The sequence below is a fragment of the Podarcis filfolensis genome (genome assembly GCF_964270895.1).
Source record: "Podarcis filfolensis genome assembly, chromosome: 8".
NCBI lineage: Eukaryota > Metazoa > Chordata > Lepidosauria > Squamata > Lacertidae > Podarcis > Podarcis filfolensis.
The window spans coordinates 62,132,294-62,155,951 of NC_139611.1; the positions used below are offsets into that span (position 1 = coordinate 62,132,294).

The window sequence follows — 23,658 nt, forward strand, 5'->3', positions numbered from 1 at the left end:
TCCAAGATGCAGGTGTACTCAGGCTCAAAGACTGCCTACCTCCCAAAGATGATGTCTCTGTATGAGCAATGCATCAGGGTACTCAGCAATAATATTGACTGTGAGTATTTGCCAGCTGGGCTCCTTTAACATAAAGGGGTGGGTTTTGCAGGGAGGAGGTTGGGGCCTCTGGCTGGCTGAGGAAAACTGCCATTTCTGGTTCCCCATGTTGACTGAGTATTTCTAGTGGGGGAGGGGAGGGCTGCTTAGGCCTTCTCCACAGCTCCTCACCCTTGACTTCCTTCTGCCCCACCTTAACGCAACCATGTTTATTTCCTGGCTCAAATGCTGGAGACCCTCTGTCAGGGTAGGCAATATATACAGCATATATATTTCATTTATTTATCCCAGCTTTCCTGCAAGGAGCTCAGTGTATTGTGCATAGCAACTCCCCCCCTTTATCCTCACAACAACCTTGTGAGGTAGTTTAGTAAGTGACTGGCCTGAGGTCACCCAGTGAGCTTCATGGACAAGTGGGGATATGAACCCTGTTCTCCCAGATCTGTTCTGACTCAATCTAAAGCAGTTTCCTGTGCTCCTATTGGCTTGCGGTAGCAGCCACTCTAAATTGTCAACGCCAGGCCTATGTGTCTTAGAGACATGCAAGGCTACAGGAACGTACTTATTTGTATTCACAGAGTCATGTCCAACAGCAACTTTCACTTTATTTACTGGAAGTTCTGTCTTCCTGTTGCTCTGGCTGCCCCACCCCCCTCCTGCTTCTGTGTCAAGATCCTCCTGCTCATTCAGCGATGGGGAACTTGTGGTCCTTCAGATGTTGATGGACTACAATTCCCATCATCCTTGATGCTAGTTGGGAATTGGAGTCGATAACAACACCTGCTAAATAGTGGTTTGAAATAGAAGTAGGACATCTCTCCATGACCTTTTTTTGTTCACTTTCTTTGTTATCCTCCTGCTTTGCCTTCCTCAAACCCTTCCTTATATGGTCTCTCAAAGCCCCACTGGGAGAATATTTGCACCCCACTCTCCTGGTAAGCACTCCTGATGTGTGTGCCCCTCTACGCCAGTTTCAAGCTCCCCTTTCTGCATATTTGTCTGTTGCCACCAATGGGCTCCGTGACTGGTTAAGTTCAAAGCAGTCTAGGTCTTCCTTCTGCTTACTGCCCCCTCCCCAGCTGGGTAATGGCCTGCGGGGAACATTTGTTATGATCTATTTCTGCCTTTGCCAGCCCTTCTGATGTTTTGGAATACAGCTCCCAGCCAGCACAATAGCTGTGGCAGTCTGACGCCTCCCTGAGTTTCAGAAGGCGCTACAGTGGCCTGTGCTCTACAGCGAGTCAAATCAGTTGGGTCGTTGACTGCTCTTGGGGCCGTTTTCGTGGATCTGATGGGTCGCCTTCTCTCTTACAGCAATCTATGAAGTAGGCGGTGTCCCTTTCTCTGTGCTGGAGCCTGTCTTGGAGAGATGCACCCCGGAGCAACTGTACCGCATTGAGGACTGCAATCACGTGAGTGTTATGAGATGGTGTGGGAGAGTCGGGGCCAAGAAGTGTTTGCATCTGTTGCTGCTGCTGTTCCATTACCGGCTGTGATTAGTGTGTGTTAGTGGAGGCTGGTCCATTAGGGGAAGTGTCACGCTGCCCCATCAGCCTCTGCCTGCCCTCATCCAGCCCCCGCTTGCTTATCTTCTTACTTGCAACCAGTCTAGGGTAGCACTAGCTGTCGGCTCCCTTCTCCTTAGCCTCAGTGTTGCCCTTATAGAGCTCAGCAGGGAGGAAGATGGAGACAAAACAAGAATCACTTGGCTCTGGCTTCACCTACTGTTGTTCTCCCTGCCTTCTGCCCTATTGGTCCCAATAGGCACTAGCTGCCACTTCCTTATTCAGCCGTGCCCCCAGCTGCCAGTGCTTTACTGCCTCCTGCAGTAATGAAAGGCAGCCCCATTTACTTACATTGGGGGCACAAAAGAGTGACTTGAACCTGCCCCTGGTTATCCCATGCATTAGGAAACAAGACCGCTCCTTCCTCTCTGTGTAGTTTTGCATCCTGGATTCTGTTTCCTGGGATCTGCAACAAACTTTTGCAGCACAGAATGTTCCTGTTCAGGTGCCGGCCAGTAAGTCATGTCCATCTGTAGGATATTCCTTTCTCCTTCAGCCATACTTGCAGAGTCGGCATTCCATGCCACAGAGCATGTTCATTGCTCACTGGTCGTTTTTATGAGGGGGTTCCATCCCTCCCCACCAATATTAGTATATACTAATATTAGTATGATGAGTTCTTCCATTTATCTGGGTCTTTCTTCCAGTGAGCTCAGGCCAATGTAAGTGACTCACTTCTCTCCCCCCTCCCATTTTGACCTCACAACAATCCGGTGAGGTAGGTTAGACTGATGATCACTCAGTGAGGGATTTGAACCCAGGTCTTCCCAGTCCCCCTCGGACATTCCCCAGCCTTCCCCAACCTGCTGTACTCCAGAAGACTTGGACTTCCAACTCCATTAGTTCCAGCCAGCACAGCTAATGGTCAGGGGTTTTTGGCGTTTTAGTCTGGTAACGTGTGGGTTGTCCCAGGTTGAAGAAGGCTGCTCACAGTGTTCTTTGCATGGGTTCCCAGTCACCCTCTCAGGAAAGGCAGCCTTGGAGCTGAGAAGGGAGAGCAAATTGGGTCTCCCTCCTTTAGTATCGACGTGCTCCATGGTCAAGATTGATAGGGCAGCTGTTGTGTCTTATCTATAAAATGCTTACTCATCTGAAGCTCCCACAGGAAAGCTGACAAAACATAAACTGTTAATTGCAGTTAGCCACAGTCTTGTCTGCTGCTTTTCCAACATGCAAAAATAGTTTGGTTTAAAAGTGTTTAAAAAGGCAAAACTAAGTTTAAAACTAAATTTAAAGGCCTAAAAAACTACTGAGCTATAAATCTAGCTGCCGTTCCTGTCCTCAACTGGAGCCAGAAGGCTGCTCATAATCATTATGTTGTGTTTGCTCAACATTGGCCAAAGTGGTGTCCTAGTTGGACAGGATGCAACTGATTTCACCTGTATGAAAATTATCTGACTTACTCCAAAGACACACCTTCCCTTGCTTTACCAACCTTACTAAGGGTGTAAATCATTAACTACTTAATGTTTATGTACAGTATTGAATACAATGAGCCTGACTGCTTTTCAGGAAAAGGGTCAGTTGAACTACATCTGTGTTGAATAGTAACATTTTAGTTCAGAACTCATAGCTTTAAAGTTGGGGGATGCTGGCCAGCATTTCTGGCACCGAGATCAAATTCTTATGTGAAACTTGAAGTTCTAGCTGTTTAGGCTTCCTAATTCAGAGTCTGAATTACAAAATCGATCAGCCTCTTGGGTTTTTTTCTTTGTTGATGGCTTAAAAAAAAAGGCAGCACAGATATATCAGGGTGCATGTGTGTTTCCTCCTTAAGGCAGCAAGCACTTTGTTCAACATCATACCAGTTGTGTTTTGATGAGAAACCTTAATACAACTTGCCCCAATCTGGTGCCATCCAGACATTTTGGAGTGCCACTGCCATCATCCCTGACTGCTTGCAGTGCTGGATGGGGCTGGTAGAAATTGTAACCCAAAGCATCAGGAAGGCATTGGTTTGGGGTGGGGTGCTTTCATAGTACATGTGGATTTTTACTACCTTCCCACAAGGCAGAATCTCTTAGAGCACAGCTGGATTAGGGTTCCCTAGACTGCGATGGAGCAGATGCTGCGTTTTTCATTCTGAGTTGTGCTCAGTAGAGGGAATTAGATCTTGGTTAGAGCAGCGCAGGTTGGTCAGCAGCTGTTGCTGCTCTAAATGAGCCTCGGGGGTATAAACAGAGGTGAAAAAAGAGAAAAGTGTCACATGTTTTTGGAGAGTGAAAAAACACACTCAAGAGCCCTTTAATTTATGCTCTGAGGGGGAATGAAATGCAGCCTCCCCAGACAACCAGGAGGCAGGTGGTACAAGTGGTCTCTCAAGAGCAGTGCAGAGAGCTCTGTCTTTAAGAAGCCTGCCTTTAGAAAAGCAGTTCCAAGTGGATGTGTAGAGAATTAATTTAATCCCCTGCGGTGTTTGTCCAATGTTTTGCCTTCTGTCTTTCCCATTTGCTGGGCTCAAGCCTTTTCTCTGCTCATGGCTTGCAGGTTTTAATCGAGGACACAGATCAGTTGTGGCACAATCACTGCCTTCGCGACTTCAAGAAGGAGAAGCCAGAGGAGTTTGAGTCGTGGCGGGAGATGTACTTGCGCCTGCACGATGCCCGAGAGCAGCGGCTGCTGATGTTGACCAAAAACATCCAGTCGGCTCATGCCAATAAACCCAAAGGTAGAATGTGAAGGCCTGGGATTTGAGGGGGAAATGCTAGCCATTTGCTTATGAAACTGAAAGGAAGTGTGGATGAGAACGGCCAACTTTAAAAAAAAAATAAAAAATAGTCCTGCCCTTTTGACTTCAGCAGTAGTAGCTTAGGTGGACAGAAATTTAGCATCAAGTCTGGAAACAATGAGAAGGAAAATCTGGCTTATTTACTTTCATTTGTGAATGGTTTCCTGTGAAACATATTTAAATGATTTAGCAATTTTAAAAAGTCAACTAGTAAAACCTATATAAAATCATTTCATACATTTTAAAAAAAATGATTTAAACAATTTCATATATAAACACAGTGGCCCAATGGTCACAGAAAACCATAAAAATTCAAAAAAAAAAACCACACAAGCTCCCAGATTCTTGCAAACCCCTCCTCAACTGTTCCCCCAGCCAGCCACCACACAGAAATCCAAATCCAAATTTTTTTTTAAAAAAAACAACATGGCCCAATGGTCACAAAAAATCATAAAAATTCAAAAAAACCCCACACAAGCCCCCAGATTCTTGCAAACCCCTCCTCAACTGTTCCCCCAGCCAGCCACCACACAGAAATTCAAACCCAGAATTTGTTTTTAAAAAAAACATGGCCCAATGGTCACAAAAAATCATAAAGATGCAGAAAAAAACCACACAAGCTTCCAGATTCTTGCAAACCCCTTCCCAACACCAAGTCCTTGAATTCCAAACACCCCAACCCAAAATCCAAAAACCCCCCAAAAAGTCTTAAAAGTTTAACTTAGCAAATGGCTGCAAAAGAAGTTTTGGAAAATCTTCAAAAATCAGCAGAGTCTTCAAAAACCTCCAAAAAAGGCTACCACACCGCGTCTATGAGTTGCTCCTCGAAGTCAAGTCGCAACTGCACCTCTTCAAGCAATGCACCCTGGGTATTAACGGTTTTACGCAAAAGGAAACAAACTTGCAAGACCATAGGGAAATTCGTCTTGCGAAGCACATCGAAAAACGAAAAACTCTTTCGTCTAGCGAGTTTTTCGTCTTACGAGGCATTCGTCTTGCGGGGCACCACTGTACAATAGCCAGCAGAAATGTTGGCAGCACTACCTTGTTCTACAGAGTAGGGTTGCTGCACTCCATCTGGGATTGGGGCCCCTGTTCCTTTAATCCAGGGGTCTGCAACCTAAGGCCCATGGGCCACAAATGGCCCATGGGGGGTCATTTAACCGGCCCCCGAGCCGCCCCCGAACCGAGCTGCTTGCTCGGCGAGTCCCCACATGCTGCACTAAACCAGCACAGCACGGCGCAGGGACTTGCTTCCGCAGCGCTGGAAATCGCATCTGCGCAGACGCAGATGCCGGAAATTGCGAGTGCACGCACTTACACAATCCAGCCCACAGAAGGATCTCCGCTGGCGTGAACCGGCCCAGGCAAGGTAAACCTTGCCAACCCCTGCTTTAATCTGCCATCTTTGGAAGGCATATTTCTAATGAAATAACTTTTTCCTATCTCCAGTGTTGCAGTGATTGGGGGGGGGGGGAGGAAACTTTGGCTGCTGAATATTTCCCAGAGTTGGTTCTTTTAAAGGGGCCGTAGCCATGTCCTACATATCAGGTGCCCCCTGTCCTAAAAGACTGTGAATCTAATCATGCATGCTTGAGTTGCTCTTGGTAGTTAGCAGTGAAATGGCTTGTATGTGTATTGCGTGTTGTCAGAGGGAAGATGCTATCACTGGGATCATTCGGGAATTTCATGCAGGAAAAGGTGCAGCAGAAGGAAGCTTTCATCAGAGAGAATGCAAGCCATCTGCTTGATGTTGGGAGAAAGCCTCCCCCTGCTCCATGAGCGGCTTGAGGCCATGAGCAGGGCGGGGGGGATATATGGGTTTTCCTTGCAAAGCGCTTTTTGTTTAACCTGATCCTTCTCCATTTGCTCACCCTTTTAGGCAGAGTAGCCAAGATGGCTTTTGTCAATTCAGTGGCCAAGCCGCCCCGGGATGTGCTGAGACGGCAAGCAAAATTTGGGACTGGAGGAGCTGCAGTCCCAGAGAAAATCAAGTGAGTCTGAAACCACATAGTCACTTTTTTTTGGTAATGTTGAGGAGGAGAGGACTTGGGGGTGTTAATTTGGTGATCTAATCTAATTCCCGATTTGCACTTTATCAACCAGTGGGTTTCTGGCAGCTCACTTTGACACATTCCAGCATTTTCCCTATACAGTCCAATAAAGTTACAATTCCACATTCGCTAAGATGCCATTGTGGTTCTCCTTAGCATCTTACTGGGTATGGCGTTGTCTTTTAACCGTATTGGGTTCTGATTGCCAAAGAATCACAAGTGAGAAGTGTTGCTGTTGCCCTCAGGTCCTGTTTTAGGGCTTTGGGTTGGCCACTGTGCAAACAGAATGCTGGGCAAGATGACTGCTATTCCCAGATCCAGCAGGGCTCTTCCTTGTTCTTAAGGTGCCATTGTCACTATGATTCAGGAAGAGTTCCAAGCAGCTTACAAGATGTGTACTTTTCATTCCTCTCCTCCATTTTGGCCCATTGTGGCTGTTCTGGTGTTTGCAGAAGCTGATGATTCCTTGAGCCTAGCAGGGCCCAGACTAACAAGAGACAATTTGTAGGGAGAGGGAGCAAGCGTTCGTGAGGCTGAAGTATACAGTTTTGATTGTTTTTTGGTCTAGCAGTTGCTTTCACATAGCAAGTATGATGGCTGGGGCTGATTGGAGTTGTATTACAAAACATCTGGAGGGTAGTAGGTTGGAGAAGATTGCTTAAGACGGTTCAGATCTAGCAGTGGTGCTGTAATATCTTCTCTTCCACTCATTGTTAGTCTGGTGTTGTTTTTTTAATCCTTGCAACCTCCCTGTGAGGGATGTTAGGCTGAGAAAAAGGGAGCTTCCACTCTCCCTGGTTCTAAATTGACACCCTCTCGTCTACATTCTGCCAGCTTAAGCTCAGCTTAAACTCAGAGGGATTGAAATTGCCTCACTTATTCCGGCGGCAGTGTGATTTCTTGGGTGCACACAGAGCAATCTTGTGTCTTTTCTCTCTGTCTAGGATCAAACCAGTGTACTTCGCGCCAGCTAAAACCAGCACTGTTCACACAGAAGAGGAACAGTCCTACGATGGACCCAGCACTAGCAGCGGCCACTCGGGGCCGTCCCTGGGCAGTGCCTCCTCTGCTGGCTATGACTCCAGGAAGCCTCCTGTGAAGAGTAAGTAAGGCAAATGTGGGAATGCAGCTTTCTCTAGGGGTTATGCTCTGCTTGAACTCGTAGCTGTTGGTATACATTGTAATACAGCCCGGGAACAATGCTGAAGCTGTAGGACATCTTGATTTAAAGGGCTAGAATCTTATTTTAAACATCAATTTGGGGGTTCTGTACTCCAGAGGCACTCACTGGAATCCGATCAAGCACATTTTTGCACGAGATGGTCTCAACTTTCCTTTTCTCTCTGTCTTTATTGTGTTGTTTCAGAGATTGCACCTATGATGGCGAAGACGATTAAAGAGTTCAAAAACCGATTTTCTCGGAGATAAAGACACCCATGCCTGAGCGAGAAGGGAATTATTCTCCTCCTCTTTTGATGGAAGCAGTGCTTAATGGGAAAACAGGGAGGGGTTGGGGTGGCTAAGAATCCCCCCAAGCCTAATTTTAAGACCAACAGCACAGTATTGTTCAAAGCTGCCCTCCAGTTCCTTCCTCTGCTCCTACAACCTGGTCTCTTCACCCAGCGTTTTTTAAAATGTGAAGTCTTGGCACTTGCTGAGATAAGAAGGTCCACAAACTGTTGCTCTTCCTTCAGTCTCTTTCTCTGAACTCCAGAATGGAAAGGAATACCTTCTTCCTCTACCTACAGTGTTCTTTTCTCAGTCCCAATATGTATGGATCTTGATCTCTCCTAGCATCCAGTTTGGAGAGTTCTTTTTTGCTGGTACTGTTACGAACAAAGGCCTTTACTTGTGACTGTGGCAGCCACTGCTGCTTCTCAAACCCCATTTAGAATCCCAGAGCCCTAGATCCACCCCATGGTTTTGCCAGCCCTCTATCAAATCATCCCTGGTGCAGCACGTTCTTATCCCCTCAATTCTTAAATCCCCATTTCCCCTCTTATCCCTAAAACTCTCATGCCAGATATGTGTTGATTAGGCCTTTCTACATATGGACACAAAACAGTCCCTGCCCCCTGCCATTTCTCCCTTCTCTTCATTTGGCAAAAAACACATGATAAAGCTCTTCCACTTCTTCCTCTTCCTTTTAAACTCATAGGAAGAACAACACAGGATCTGAGAGGAGGAGCCTCAGGAGGGGAGAGAAAATGGCAGGTTGCAGAAATCTAAATTTAAAGCAGTCTGATGAATTGGAGACTGATCTCTGCTTTTGAAAGCCAAATTTATTTTAAAAAATGAATAGTGATGTTTAAGGTTTTGTGTCCCTGCTCCTAACACCTCTCTTGGTGGGTTTGGGGGTGTTGTACAAATACCCACTTCCAGTTTTTGGTCAGACTGTTTTCTGACTTTTTTTTTTAAAAAAATGATGACAACAACTGGCACTTTAATCAGTTCCCTGCAAGGAACTTTGGGAGAGATGCATGGAGTAGCTTTACAGCCTGTCTTTGTTTTCACATTGAGCTTCTAGATGGGAAGATGATGAAACTTCTTTTGCCCAAGAATCTTGGACGGCACCTAATCTTAGAAGGAGCTCCAGGCAAAAGATGCAGGTGTTTTGTCTACCTTGAAGCAGCAGCTTGTGCAACTGAGTAGAATCTGGACCTGCATTTTCCCCATGCAAGAGGCCAAGGGAGAAAATCCACTGGGAGTTACATCTTTCTTGTCTGTCTGAGGAGTTTGAGGCAGCTGTACTTTTGGGGGCCTGCTTTTTCAGCAGCTGGAGGGAGCACAGGCTTTAACTATTATTTATGCTGATGGTGATGGGGGTTGTTGGTTGGGCAGGTCTGAATCAGTTTTGGGAGACTTGACGGTGTGTTTTTCTGGTTGCCAAGGCTGCATGAAGTTCGGCTAGGGGGTTTATGAAGGAGCCTAGCCCTTTCCTGATCACGTGAAAGTGGAAGATGGGAATCTCTTTCTTCAGTGGTTTTTCAGCCTCGCTCTTGTAAACTCAGGCCTTGCAAGGATGTTCCACAGTTTGACTGACACTCGGTGGTGTTAACCGAATTGCAGCAGCTGAAGAAGCCCTGCTTACCTTTAAAAAATCCTGCTGCTAATTCCTCAATGCTTGGGGCTCGATGGGACCTATGAAGTGTGTGCCATGCAGGGTTTGAAAACCCTCTTGATGTTCTCTCTGTTCAAGCTGAAAAAAGCACCCCAATGTCCCTCGAAGTTCCAGTTTTATACACATGCACACACACACACACACACACACACACACACACACACGAAAATTTTAATGATGATGGTGTTCGAAAACGGGACTCTTGGTCTCTCTCATGCTGTTTGGAGCTGATTAAAGTTCCGCGGAAGCTTTAATGACATCGTGTAGCATTTCAAGGTGTGTTGTGATGTTGAAAAAAAGAAAAGAAAATCATGCTCCTTTTTGCTTTTTGCTGTACTTCATTTTGCTGTATTAATTTAGTTTATTATATAGATAAATCTTCTGCCAACTGTTGTACTTAATGTATTTTCTCCTTGTAATAATTGGGATTGGTGGTGTGGATGGGGGGGGGGGAATTGAAGAATTATCAATCACTGAGGAAAGAGCATTTGACCCTGGAAAATATCCCTTCTGTTAGCCACAAAGAGTAAAGGAAACGTGGGTGGTTTCCCTGTTTTTACTAACCAAGGAAGCATCTGAGGAATTGTGTATTTGAAATGGTCAGCTGGCTGTAGCCCCTCCCACCTTGCAGTGTGTGATATCATTAGTCTGCAACAGCCCTGGTGTAGGAGAAAGCTCCATAGTGTACAACACACAATAAGTTATGGCAGGGGGGCGGTGACTGTGGCAGCCACTGGACCGGAATGATGTGATATCAGGCTTGCTTGACTGGAAAAATGGGCAGTTGGGTGGGCTAGTTCTCTGAGATCAGGGTTTGCCCCTTAATTTCTGGTTGTTGCTATTGCCATCTTGTTGGTAGAGATGAGTGTCTGGATGATACTTGCTGCTGCTATCAGCTATGCCATTGGGTGTATTCCACCACTGAAACTGAGCCATCGAGTATATTCCACCCTTTGTGTCTAATCTGAGACTTCAGCTGTCTTATCAGTATTACGGACTAGTTAGGTGGCATTGTCCGATGAAAGTTGCAGTGCAAATACTGTGACGTCTAGCTCAGTGATACTGGAACAAATTTTCTCAAATAGGAAAAGCGGACCCAATGGAGAATGAACTAGCACATTGTCATATCCCTCTATTTTACAGGTGGGCTTTTTCTCCAGCCAGATGCTAGATCAGTTTGGCTTAAAAAGCATTTTTTTTAAGCTTTTCAGTGCCTGGGTGATACACAAACAATCTCGTGCAGAGTAAAATGACTCCAATTCTGATTCTTCTTTGGGCTTCCCACACATTTTAAAATGGGTACAATTTTCAGAGCTATTCTACATGCAAAGGAATTGAATGAAAGTGCCCTTCCTCCCCTTTCTTCCTTTTTTTTTTTTTTTTTGCATACTACAAGGAAAAGGTAATGCTGAATTGCATTTGTCTTTTGTTTCCCACAGCTGTAAATAACAGTTTTCTATTTTACTTTTTTGTGGTAACTATATGGAGATGAATATTTTAACTAGATAAGTTATATGAAAGGAAGAAAATTGTGTCTCAATAAAAGCCAAACACTGGACATTTGTGTCTGTCTGTTCTGCATTGTTTGTTGAGGTGTATGCTTTGCTTGCTGGGACTTGGGAGTCCAACAACATGTGGAAGGCCACAGATCACCCATGCTTGCCACAAGGCAATAATTTTCAAACGTGTCCACAGGGCCATTGTAAATGCCATGAAAGTATGGCAGGTGGACTACTAAGAATAAATGAAATAATTCAAGGATTCTCTGAGTTCAAGATCACAACCTGCATATGTGTCTTGGTAGTGGCATGTGGCAATTCTATCGTGTCTACATGTAAAGCAGAGCTTTCCAAACGGTGTCGTGACACATTAATGTGTCATACGAACACACTCTGCATTCCTCCCGGAGCTGGAAAGGGGTTAATTTAACCTCTGGTTTGCTATTAAAACTGAATTGCTGTGTTGTGAAATGATGGATGTCTAAAAAGTGTCACCAACATGAAAAGTTTGGAAAGCTCTGGTATAAAGAGTGTGACTTGGTTTCAGGAGACACTGTCTATGACCAAGTAATGGCACATGAATGTCACTTATACCTCAGTTGCTTACTGACACTTGATATTTGTACATTTAAGACTCATGTTGCTGTTGGGGTTGTAAGATGTTTTGAACTGTTTTTTTATATTGTGTTTTAATGTTGTAACTTGCCCTGGGACCTTGGGATGAAGAGTGCGTAACTAATAACAGTAACATTAATGATAAATGCTCATGTGGTTAGGGCGTGGTGCTGATCATGCCAAGGTCGCAGGTTCGATCCCCACATGGGCTACCAGCATATTTCTTCATTGCAAGGGGTTGGACTAGATTAGTTCAGGCTGTGCGGGGACACTCTGTACTTTTTCTAGCTCTGTGACAAACGCACCGTGTTTCAAGAGACGCGGGAGGAGCCAAGGGAGGACGGCCTCATCTCTCACAGGGCCGGGAGATGCCTTTGAAGGCGGCACGGCGCATGCTCGGCCATTGTTGACATCCGGGTTCTTTCCCTCTGCTCAGTGCGTGTGGCTGCGTGTTTGCTGCTGTCGCTGCGGGGAACGGGGCGTGCGGGGGGCGTCGCCTCGCGCTCGGCCATGTCTCACGGGCACAGTCACGGCGGGGGCAGCTGTTGCCATAGCGACGACCACGAAGAGCCTCCCGAGCGGCGCGGCCAGGCCTGGGGCCTTTACCTGCGCATCGACCGCGAGCGCCTGGAGTGCCTGAACGAGCGGAGGGAAGGCAGCGGGGCTCTTGTCTTCCGCGCCTGGGAAGACCGCGGGGACCGCCAGAAGGTCTGCCCTCTCTCTCTCGCCTCCCGGAAGGGTTGGGGGGAGGAGGAGCTTGTGGCCGTTTCGGTGCTGCTGAACTGCAGCTCCTACCAGGCCTCGCCGTGGTCTGTGCCAGGGAGTTGTAGCTCGACAACACCTGGAGGGCGTTGGTGCAATGCACCAGCACAGGTTGCTACACTAGATCCCATGTTGCTGAAGTACAACTCCTGACATCCCTGCATGGGTGCATCTAGGATTTATTTTTGCGGGAGGGGCAGGCTTTAGGTTAGGGGGTCAGAATCGAGTTGTCTTCGACGCAATTGTTCAGTTAGTTAAGAATTTTTTATTTATTTACTTGATGGGGGGGCACCTGCTGCTCCCCCTGGCTGCACCCATGCATCCCTATCATTGGCCATCAGGCTGAGTCTGATGAGAGTTGGAGTCCAGCAACATCTGGAGGGCCACAGGGCTCCCCATTCCTGGCGTAGATATCGACCCAGCGAAGGTGCTGGTTATGGGGAGGGGCAGAGGGAAGGTCAAGCGTGTGTGTCAAACGCCCAGGCACTCGCCCGCCCATTCATTGTTATTGGATGCATGTGGTAACTGCGCAGAAAGGTATTTTTCCACGTACAAATTATAACTCAGTTATGAAGTGGAAACTTTTAAAAAATCCTAAGCATTTTCCAGAGACGTAACGGTGTTTATTCTGTTGCTGTAGAAACAAGGCTTATCTATTTAAGATATTTGTAAGCTGACTCTTAGGTAAGCTATCTGAAGGTGGCTTCTTAACAGTATAAATTGAAAACTGGCATGCTTAGAAAACAAAAACTAGAGTTTTACCTGGAAAACGTATGGGGGAAAGTTGCAGCATTCAGGACTTTGTAGTTTAGAGAACAGGCGGGTGTGAGGTGACATGATAGAAATTTATAAAATTATGCATGTCATTCAGGAAGTGGATAGGAAAAAAACCATTTTCTTCTCTCAAAGCACTAGAACTGATGGACACCGAGTGAAGTTGAATGTTGGAAGATTCAGGACAAATAAAGTACTTTTTCATGCAGCACATAGTTAATCTCCGGAACTCGCTCCCACAGGAGGTGGTGATGGCCACCAACTTGGATGGCTTTAAAAGAGGATGGGACAGATTTATGGAGATAAGGCTATCCGTGGCTACTAGCCATGATGGCTATGCTCTGCCTCCATGGTGATGCTTCTGTATACCAGTTTCTGGAAACTGCAGGAAGGGAGAGTGCTTTTGTTCTCGGGTCCTACTTGTGGGTTTCCTACAGGCATCTGGTTCTCTACTGTAAGAATAGGATGCTGGACTACATGGGTTATTGGCCTGATCCAGCAGCTCTTCTTATGAGGGCTCAGAAATTTAATATGGCAAATAAGATTGACCGGAGTCTGCATGCTTACTATGAAAGTTAACTCCATCCATATAAATATAAATTACTTCAGAAGGCGTACAGTATACTTAGGATGGGAACAGTAATGTGAAGCATGATGCTATTTTCCCATTAGAACTTGAACATATGAGACAAAGTGTTGAGGATATCCAGTGTACTTTTCAGGTTAGAGAGAGATAAGACATCCCTACTTTTAGAAGCAAAAACTTACTGGTTTCCAGTACTGTCTGTCAATGTACATAATACATAGACTGTGAAGGGACAGGTCTTGTTACACCACCTGGTCCAGTCAATTTGTGTGTTGACTGGAGAGGGTCAGAGAGGTGGCTGTGCCATCTGGCACTATTGCTTATGTCTCCTGATAGATTCCCAGTGCACACTATGTTATAGGACTGTTTTGTAGGTAGTTGAGTTAAAGTTATACTTGTCTGTATTGGATTTAAAGTGCAAAGAGGTTTTAAAGAAGACAGACTTGGATCTGTATGTGTTTGCCTAGATGTCCAGAATTCTGCAACTGAGATGAATTAAGGCAAATTATATATTTTCTGTCTGTGCACTTAAAATTCAGGTTTTGAAGTTACATAGAATTATCTGGGCAAGAATGGTATTGGCATGGAGAGCAGGGTTAGACTGACAGCAGGTGTGGTCTGTGAGTCACAGCACATTAGTTCTGGGAGGCATAAGAGATGGCCTCTCCCCCAGGCTTGGAAATAGCCACCTGCCTAGGGTGGATCATTATTGCTTCCAGGCAATCCAAGGGGGTGGTCTTGCAGAGTGGAAGCAGATTCCTCCTCAATTTTTCAAGGAGAAAATGAATAAGTAGCATAACTTATTTGCTGAAATATGTGGGCTGAGGTAACATATGTACATTTATTTGCAAGGCTTTCTTTCAGTTTATGTTGCTACTGCCCGGCTTGCATGCATTCAGACTTTTCTTCTTAGCTGTGATGGCTAGGAACTTGTTCTTCAAAAATTACAACCCAAAAGTGGCCTCTGGTGTTCTCAAGGTGCCGTGCAGGACAACATTTTTATTCACTGGATATAAATTTCCTTATATTAAATGGAGTTTTATGTTTCTTCTAGTTTGTAGAAAGCGATGATGATGAAGAGCTTTTGTTTAATATTCCGTAAGTACCTATTTTGCATGAGTGCATGATTTATTAACATTCACGTCTCTCCATGTTCAGTGCTGTTTTCCTCACTCTTGAAATGTAGCTTGAAATGCAGAGCATTTGGGTGGCAGTCAAGCTGTAAGAGGTAATTTTGGAAGATAGCTACTATAATTTTATTTTTGTTTCTACCTGATTTTCAGGAAAGACTGACTCTCAAAGCAGGTTGCAATTAAAAATCCACAAAAAGAGTGATATGTTAGGGATATGTGAAGTGTTTATGGCACTCTCCAGCAGCTGATGCCATAATAGACATTTCAGAGGGGGCTGCAGAAGGAGCTGTGGGTAGACTGGGCGGCAGTATGACTGGTGGTAAAGATGGCAACCCACAGCAGCAGTCTTTCCAATATTCTAAAGAGTCATCGGACAATGTTGAAGGTGTGACATTCTTACTGCAAGATTTTAATCATATGAGTACAGATTATGTTACACTTTAGTACACCACCACCTAGGAATCTTCCGGATTGTTAAAAAAAAGCTTTAAATCTACTGTACTTGGAAAACCAGCAATCTGTCTCTTGTTGCAGTTTTACCGGCAATGTGAAACTAAAAGGGATAATTGTGATGGGAGACAATGATGACACACACCCATCAGAAATGAGACTGTAAGTGGGGCTGAAGGGGAAATATTTTGTGGGGGAACTGTTGTGCTGTGCAAATGCCTAATCCTACCAAGACAATAACTGAGTGGTTATTCTTATTTTTTTTGCTTTAGCTCTTCTATTATTCTAGTCAATACTGGCCACTGTGTAGCTTGCAGTAAACGGTTAAGTTCAGTAAATTTGAAATTGCCCATGCCCAAATTCTGTGCCCGAAGAACTGTCTTTCTTTACTCTCATAACTTCCAGGTCATCATGTAGCAGTGACAGCAGAAGCTACAGTTGGCAGAATTTGTCAAGATCTGGCTACTATACTAACACGTGCTCCTCCCTTGCTTTCCTGCCACTGCTGAATGGTCCCTTTGCCCCCGTCCTACGTAGGAGAAAGTAGGAGAGTGCCTCCCATTCTTCAGCTCCTTTCCTCAGGTGTCTGCTTTGTCCCATTTCCTTCTAACCATCTTGCCACTTGGCTAGCCTTCCTTCCACTCCCACCTCACCTTGGTAGCACATAGTGTACTTAAGGTTTCCCTCTTAGCACCTTTGTCACCTCTGAACAAAATACAGGATGCTAGTTCTTAGGTGGAGCCCATAAAAATAGGGCCATACAAATAAAAGCTTATGAAATGACCTGGGGGACCCCTAGAAATCATACATAGATCCCTCACATTCATCAGGAAGAGTGCACGTTTTTACACTCCTGTGTACAACTGTGAAGACTGAAACTGTAGAATCATGAGAGCCAGTGGATATTGTTGCTTTGGCTGGGTGCTCTAGGCAAATTGGCATTTGGCTTTGCTGTTGTAGCATTTGCAGGTTGGTGCCCTTAGCAGTTGGGTGCAGGAGCTTCACAAGTAGCTTGCCATTCTGTCATCTGTGGTGGTTTGAGGTTGCAAAGGAACAGGAAGTTGGTGAATTGGGGGTGTGGCTGAAGATTCTTAAATTGCTAACATTTATTAAATCAATATTTCCCCTAGGTAGCAATGTTGGTACTACTGATCTACCAGCCCAGTTACTCAGAGATCCATGAGTTGTAGTTCCTTTCTTTTTCAATAGGAGGAGCAGTTTCCTTTTCTAAGTAATACATTAAGGCAGTACTGTAGTCTTCAACTATTTCAGACCTGGGACTCACCTTCAACTCAAGTATGCATTTGAGGACGTATCTCTTAATTTTTTTTACTACATACAGGTAACTCACATCTATGCTTATTTAAATTACACTATCATAGCTTTGTGTGTGTGGGTAAGGGAAATGATTAAGTAAATAGAGAGCGGAGGAAACCCACTCTCCATTTATTTATTCCCCCCACCTGTGCAAAGCTGCAATTGCGGGCTTACCATGCTTTAGGTAAGCAGTGCAAGGGCCTTGGAAGCATCCCAGAGCCCTTTCACCTCCTTCCCAGAGCCAGATAAGTGAGGCACTGGGCTTTGGGAATGATGCATGAGGGCTCTGGCAGGGTTCTAGAGTCCTCCCACCTCCTTCCCAAAGGTGGGCAAGTAGCGCTGGACCTTGCAGGGGAGCTGACTCTGGGGGTTCATGACTTTATTTATTTTTGTGTATATGCATGGACCCCTGGAACCTAGCCCTGACATAAAATGAGAGTTACCTGTACTTTCAGGGTAGTATTTCGGCTGTTGTGACCCACCTTAGATCAATCTGTGACCCAGCAGTGGATCCCAACCCACCAGTGGAGGACCAGTGGAATGGAGCAGGGGTAACCATTGTAGTGCCCTCCAGATGTTGACAAACTACAGTTTCCATCATGCCTGATTTTTGGCCGTGCTGGTTGTGGCTAATGGGAGTTGTAGCTCAAAAAATATGCAGCTCCAAAACACAATATTAGGCTGCCTTTGCAATAGATAGACTTAGAGCATGTCTTAAGCCAGCCTTCTCCTACCTGGTTCCTTCCTGGTGGTGGTGGGTTACAGCTCTTGCCACCCCTGACCTTTGGCCGTGCTGCATGGGAATGATGGCCATAGCAGTCCCAAACAGTTGGAGGGCACCAGGATGTGAAAAATAACTTGTTTTTGTCTTCTGATTTCTCCGTTTGTGTGGTGCTCCTAGCAGTTGGGCTATGTTTCGCAGTACAAAGCCAAATTACTACAGTGGTTGGGATATATAAGCAAACTTTGAATTTGTGCAGGCTGACCTTTGCTGTTGTATTTATTTCAGCTTTAAGAACATTCCTCACATGTCTTTTGGTGATACTGCCAGAGAACCAGATCAGATGTTCAGCCTGAATCGTGACGTTACTGGAGAACTGGAATATCCTACAAAGTGAGTTGCTCAGCTCTCACAGGGGATGTGCAGAACTCCCTTGTTTTGAAACTGGAAACAAATATTCAACCTGTGCCTCAACACCATCTCTCTTACAGTTCTCCATGTACCAGATGTCAGGACCTTCTCTTTTGAACTATAATTTGTCGTGTTCTTGAGCATAAGGAGCCATGGCAGTTAAATTGGTTAATTTTTCTACTGTGCAGACATGCTTGGTGTAAGAAACGGAACATAAAGAGAAGGGCAACTGTTTTATTTCCAGACTGATGCTTAATTATATTTTATTTTCTGGTATAGCTCACAAACAGCATTTTTGCCACTGCTGTTTTATGTGGTATGGTGCTTAATTGCTGCTCCTGAAGCGTATGTGTTGGGTGGGAACTAAGCACCACAGCTGGATACATGCAAATTAATAAAGAAGTCAAAGAAGGGAAGTTAACTTGTTACCTAGACTGTAGAGAAGCTTTTTCCTTACTCAGCTTCTTCTTGAGCTTTCTTCTGCAATTGCGGATTAGAGAGTCTTTTGTGGTTGGAGAAGACTTGAAATGTAGCAAAAGCTATCCATCATGGGGTTTTGGCCTCCTGTTTGTGTGACACCCATTAACTGTCATCATTTGCTCCCATTTCCTTTTGTGACATTATAATTAGTTATTATTGATGTGATGTTTTGTCATTACAACAGAAAAAGGTGATATGTACCATTTTCTGGAACAAAAAACCATAGGAAATTTAAGGGTGTGGAAAGTTGCAGCCCTGGTTTTGAAGTAATTCAATTTCTGAATTAAGTTCCCAAGGTGACATGATCCTCCATGTGCCCCAGAAGAGGAAAGGCAGGAAGAAGAATGTAGTAGGTTGGTTGTGTTGCTGAACAGACAAAACTGGAATTTCAGAGAGTTGGAAGCCCTCTAAATGGGGGGGGGGGGTACTATGAGGCATAAATAGGCACAACAGTCTCTAAATGTGATTGGTTGTGTAGTCACTGAAAAATCCCAAAAATCAAGAAGTGAATTGAGTGGCTTTAAGGGGCAGCATCTGATAGAGGAGTATTTCAGTAAGGGATCAGGCATTGGTAGGTCTCTCCCAGAAAAGAAAGATAGCACCAGTGACAAGTGTCCCCTGATTGGTTTGCTGAAACAGCCAAAAATGCTCTAACTGCTGCTGCAATCCAGGAAGTTAAGGTGATCCCTTTCTCCCTTCAGGCTTTGCCAGTTCCTTAGCTTGTGTCTCGGTCTGAAGTTGGTAGAGACAGTGACCCCCCAAAACTGTTTTTCTATCCCTATGTGATTATTATTACCCCAGAAACCAGAATGCAATCTCTTTCATGTCTGTAATGAGAATTGTATATTCAGAACACCAAATTTCCTTTTTGTTTCAGAATTGCTCGCTTCTCAAATGTTTATCATCTGTCCATCCACATCTCCAAGAACTTTGGTGCTGAGACGACGAAGATCTTTTACATAGGCCTGAGGGGAGAATGGACAGAAGTAAGGGGCCAAGATGACAAATGGAAAAAGTGTGCAGTTATGAGGAAAGAGGGCCATGCAGAGCTGCTTAAATTTGTATAAATTATCAATAGAGATAGAAAAACAAGACAGCCCCTGCCCATGTGCTTCTAGATCAGCAGACACAATAAAAAAGGAAAAAGGGGTGGGGGGCAGGGAAGGGAAGGGAAGCAAACAAAGATAGATCTTGTGCCAGCAGGAATGGCCACCAAGGATACCGCTACTTATTTATAAAATTTCTATACTGTCCTTCATCACTGGGGAGTTTATAATAGCAGGAGACAAGTCAAATTACATACAATTCTGTAGGTAATTCTGTCTGAGCAGAGGCTCCAGGGTTGGTGCAAAATCAGTGTGACAACCTTGGATGTTGTATATTTAAATGACTCCTAGCTGTTGTGTGCTGTTGTTAGTGGAAAAGAGCATATGAAAGTCTGTGCTTAAGGTACATCCATAGTAAAACATTAACAAAGTTTAAATGCAATTATTGCATTCTAGCAGGTGCCCACCCCTTGTGGTTCTTAGTGCTATTTGCTGTGGTAATGATGAGGAGTATGACGTATACCAAAGCCATGCAGATGAGTCCACAAAAGCTGCTATCCCGTTGAGCTTGCTTGACTTCCTGAAGGTTACTTGTTACTTTTAGCACGTTGTATAAGGGAGTCACCCTTCTGTAAAAAAAAAGAAGCTTTCCTTCCTTGTCACATCTTGATGCATCTTATGTCTCACAGATGACTCAATGAGTGGCTGTTTGCAGACATGCCACTTTTATATACCTGCCACTTGATTGCTGCAAATCTGGCCCCAGGCTCTCTGTGCAGGATGTGTTTCAGTTATGTGGAAGATCTGTCCTAGGATCTAAAACAGAGATTCCTTAGATGGGCAGTCTGTCTTCAATCCCACCTGCTGCTCCAAATTGGGGTATGATTGTAAACAAAGCAGTTATAGCTGTTTTGCTGGTTTTCCCTAGTGCAGAGCTCTGCCAGGTTAAAGCAACCGCTGACTTGTCTTGACAATCCTGCCATTTTTCACTGCACACAGCATACCTGAGTGATAAGGCATGCTAGACTTTGAGGGGACAAGACATGAAAAGAGACATCACTGCATCCCCAAAGGGGTAGGTTAGCATCATCTTAAAACTCATCAAAGCATGCACAGGTTACTCAAGGAATCTTTGCGTAGTGAGTATTCTAGGGAAAACATGGTGGAAGAGAAGGTCCTGCTAAATGGAAATGGTATCAAAGGACTGCTCTGGCTTTCACCAGTTCTCAGCTTTACTGCGTTACATCTTAGGAAGTCTTTTGTCTTTCCTGTACAGCCTCATCGACATGAAGTGACCATCTGCAACTACGAAGCAGCAGCGAACCCAGCTGACCACAAAATTGATCAGTTCACACCGGAGACGTACTTCATTTCCTAAGTGGTTTGTGCACCACCAGACTGCTGTGGAGGCTTGGAAGACTGTCAAACACTTGAGGCTATAAGGAGCATTGTAGCATTCATTCTTTTTTGGGTGTGGCTGCGGCTGCTTTGGTAAAGCAGGGCACCAAATACTGGCAATTAGGTACCAATAATTATACCATTGCTAAGGACAATCATGGCTTGAGATCTTACAAATATTGAAGGAGTTGGTTTTGGAAAGATTGGCCTTTGCCTGCCTGTAACACGGTTGTCTCAACTATGTTGTATCTGTCAGGGCAGAAGTTGTTTTTTTCAGTCAGTGATCTTCCTGTTCAGTTGCTGCTTCTGCTGGCAATACATAAAGGTGTGAGGCTGGTGGAAGACTTGGTGTGGGAGTGCTGTACCATCTGAGATTCTGTTCTGCCTCTTGAATGTACTTTATACAGGGGAATAAGTTATTGGTGTTCTAGATGAGCTCTTGGCTAATTTCAAAAGTTAATGTGACTTGTACATGGCAGTATTCATTTGGTTGTGCTCCAGAGTGTGCACCAAAGTACTGCATGCTTCTCTTTGAATATCATCCAGTAAGCTGCTTGCCAAAATGCAACAGTTTCAACTGTGCATCTAAAACCTGAAGAGGGATCTCTCTCCTGGGCTTAACTTTCTAACCAGTGTGGCTTAATTTTTTCTAATAAACATGGCAAAGAACGTGTATGTCCCTTGCTTATATCATTATTTTTTTTTACCCTCCAAGCAGGAAATCTGCCCTTAGTGCCTGACACAATTGACTGGTACAAAATAAATGTGGAGGAGTGGCCAACCAGATGCCTCTCGGAAGTTCACAAGCAGAGCAATGGGGAAATAAAATAGTACGGAAGGGTCAAGATTTATGGACTGCTGTCAGCATTAGAGTTTTGTTGACAACTGTAGATTTTTAAAAAATATTTCCCCCCTGCAATGCAGGAATCTCAGCTAAAGCATCCATGACAGATGGCCATCCAACCTCTGCTTAAAAACCTCCCTATCATCACAACATTTATATTCCACCTTTCTTTCAAGGAGCTCGAGGTGGTGTATGTGGTTTCCCCCCTCTCCAGTAGGCTAGGCCAAGAGAAAATGTTTAGTTCAAGATCGGTGATCTTCATAGATGATTGGGAATTTGAACCCTGATCTCCTTAGTCCTAGTCTAACATGCTAGTAGCCAGTTCTTAACTAAGGCTCAGCCTTAAACCCTTATAGCAGATTATTCCCCGTTGAACAGCAGGACTAAAGAGCACGATCCTGTGCATGTTTCCTGGCAAATGTCACTTTACATGTGCCAAAGTAATAAACCCTTTGTTGCCGCTGGGTATAAACAACAGCCAATCCGGCTTCCTGTACATTTTCAAAATATGTGTGCATTCAGTGTCCACTTTATAGGCTAAAGATGTCAGCCCCTTTCCTATTACACCTTAACATTTGATGAAGGGAGGGAAAAGGAATATTTGTTTCATTAGTAGTGGTGGTTGTGAGCAAGTCCATTTGTTGGCATCCGTCTCAACACAGTGGAATGTGCCTCTGAGAGTAAAGTCAGACTATGGGATGCAAGCCTGCGCAGTGTGTATGAAGGTCCCGGGATGCCAAGACAACAAGAACTCCCTTTTGGTCTCACTGATGTGGTCCAACGGAAAGCAGAGCAGTACGTTTGGCACCAGCTTGGCTGCAGGAGATGCTGGAAGGGAAGGAAGTGTACAAGGCACTATATCCAGCCACCTTAGGGACTCCACTCTGGATTTGTGTAGGTTTTACTCATTAGCCTTTTTTTCTCCCGAAGATATACCACAAGGTAGTGGAGGTTTAGGATCAGTGTTTTCCTTCTAGAAGGGCTACCATCCCAGGTTAATGAACCCCATCTACCCCTCACTTCGCTCTACTGCGCATGTAGAAACTGCCTTATTGTCCGTTGGACCCACTTTTGGTCTCATCTGCTCAATCCACTGGAGCTTGTCTTCACATGCAGAGGAAGTCCCTAACTCAACAAGGGTTTGAGACCCATAGGCTACCCTCATCTGGTGTAGCCAGCCAGTGGAAGCTGTTCCCAGGGCGTGGCTATAAGTGAGAGCTGAGTGCAGGGTGGGGACCAAAGGTGGACAAACTACCCCACAGAGAACATGTCCCCTACCTGAGGCACTAGCCCTCCCTAAAATCCCATACCGATTAACACCCACCACCCACTACCAATTAGTGTTTTTCATCTCAGCAGATGGATGAAAATAAGTAATCTTGTTACTGTTGGAACAATTGTGTCAAAAGTCCTTGCCGATTCCCCCTCCCCTCCTATTCCTAATTGTTTAAACCAATTCATAAACCAAGAACTTATACATTGACCACTAATAATGAAACATGTTGTAGATATTTTCCCACATTTATTATGCTATTTTTGTGATATACAAGTGACATGAGAGAACTTGGTATACCTGTTTGTATAACATTATTCTTGTTTATAAAACCCAATTAAAAGAAGTCATAGCCGATCTACGGTTGTACCAGCAGATCCTAATCTATCTTTCGCAGTCATACCCATTGCTAATAGGTGTGGGATGTTAAATTCACAGGAAGGGATCGCCCTCTAACCTGGTATGGTCAGTATGGTCACCTGGTCAGACTTTCAAAATCAAGTCAGGCAAAATTTATCCTGCTAACTCGATACAGTTAGCAGGCACGTGCTACCATTAAGTACAGTATGTGTGACGTTATTATGACTAACGGCTGATACCAAGAGCGCAAAAATAATTAGCAACGCCAACGCTGCTGTTCACCATAATAATTATGAATTGGCCATGGCATCAAATGCTATAATCCCCATTACCAAGACCCACCAAAAAAAAGAGCTGCTATTTCAAATACAGTGGTACCTCGGGTTAAGTACTTAATTCGTTCCGGAGATCCGTTCTTAACC

The 23,658-nt window shown here is 44.7% G+C and overlaps 2 protein-coding genes and 1 long non-coding RNA gene across 3 annotated transcripts in view; 2 read left to right on the forward strand and 1 right to left on the reverse strand.

Moving 5' to 3' along the window:
* Nucleotides 1–11,125, forward strand: part of ELOA (elongin A) — a 26,445-nt gene extending 15,320 nt beyond the window's left edge. Inside the window, exons 6-11 of the mRNA XM_083625523.1 lie at nt 1–100; nt 1,414–1,511; nt 4,152–4,332; nt 6,275–6,386; nt 7,391–7,548; nt 7,813–11,125. The exon at nt 1–100 is cut by the window's left edge and continues 56 nt beyond it. Coding sequence (XP_083481649.1) covers nt 1–100; nt 1,414–1,511; nt 4,152–4,332; nt 6,275–6,386; nt 7,391–7,548; nt 7,813–7,874 — 711 coding nt within the window. The 3' untranslated portion in view covers nt 7,875–11,125. The remainder of the gene's footprint in view (nt 101–1,413; nt 1,512–4,151; nt 4,333–6,274; nt 6,387–7,390; nt 7,549–7,812) is intronic.
* A 948-nt stretch (nt 11,126–12,073) lies between these two features.
* PITHD1 (PITH domain containing 1) lies at nt 12,074–21,434 on the forward strand. Its single transcript, XM_083625678.1, has 6 exons — nt 12,074–12,389; nt 14,858–14,901; nt 15,471–15,548; nt 17,713–17,817; nt 19,193–19,301; nt 20,638–21,434. Exons 1-6 carry the CDS (start codon nt 12,192–12,194, stop codon nt 20,737–20,739), a joined length of 636 nt encoding a protein of 211 aa, XP_083481804.1. The 5' UTR covers nt 12,074–12,191; the 3' UTR covers nt 20,740–21,434.
* Nucleotides 21,144–23,658, reverse strand: part of LOC310767995 — a 135,422-nt gene continuing 132,907 nt past the window's right edge. Inside the window, exon 2 of the long non-coding RNA XR_014551153.1 lies at nt 21,144–23,614. This is a non-coding gene — a long non-coding RNA (uncharacterized lncRNA). The remainder of the gene's footprint in view (nt 23,615–23,658) is intronic.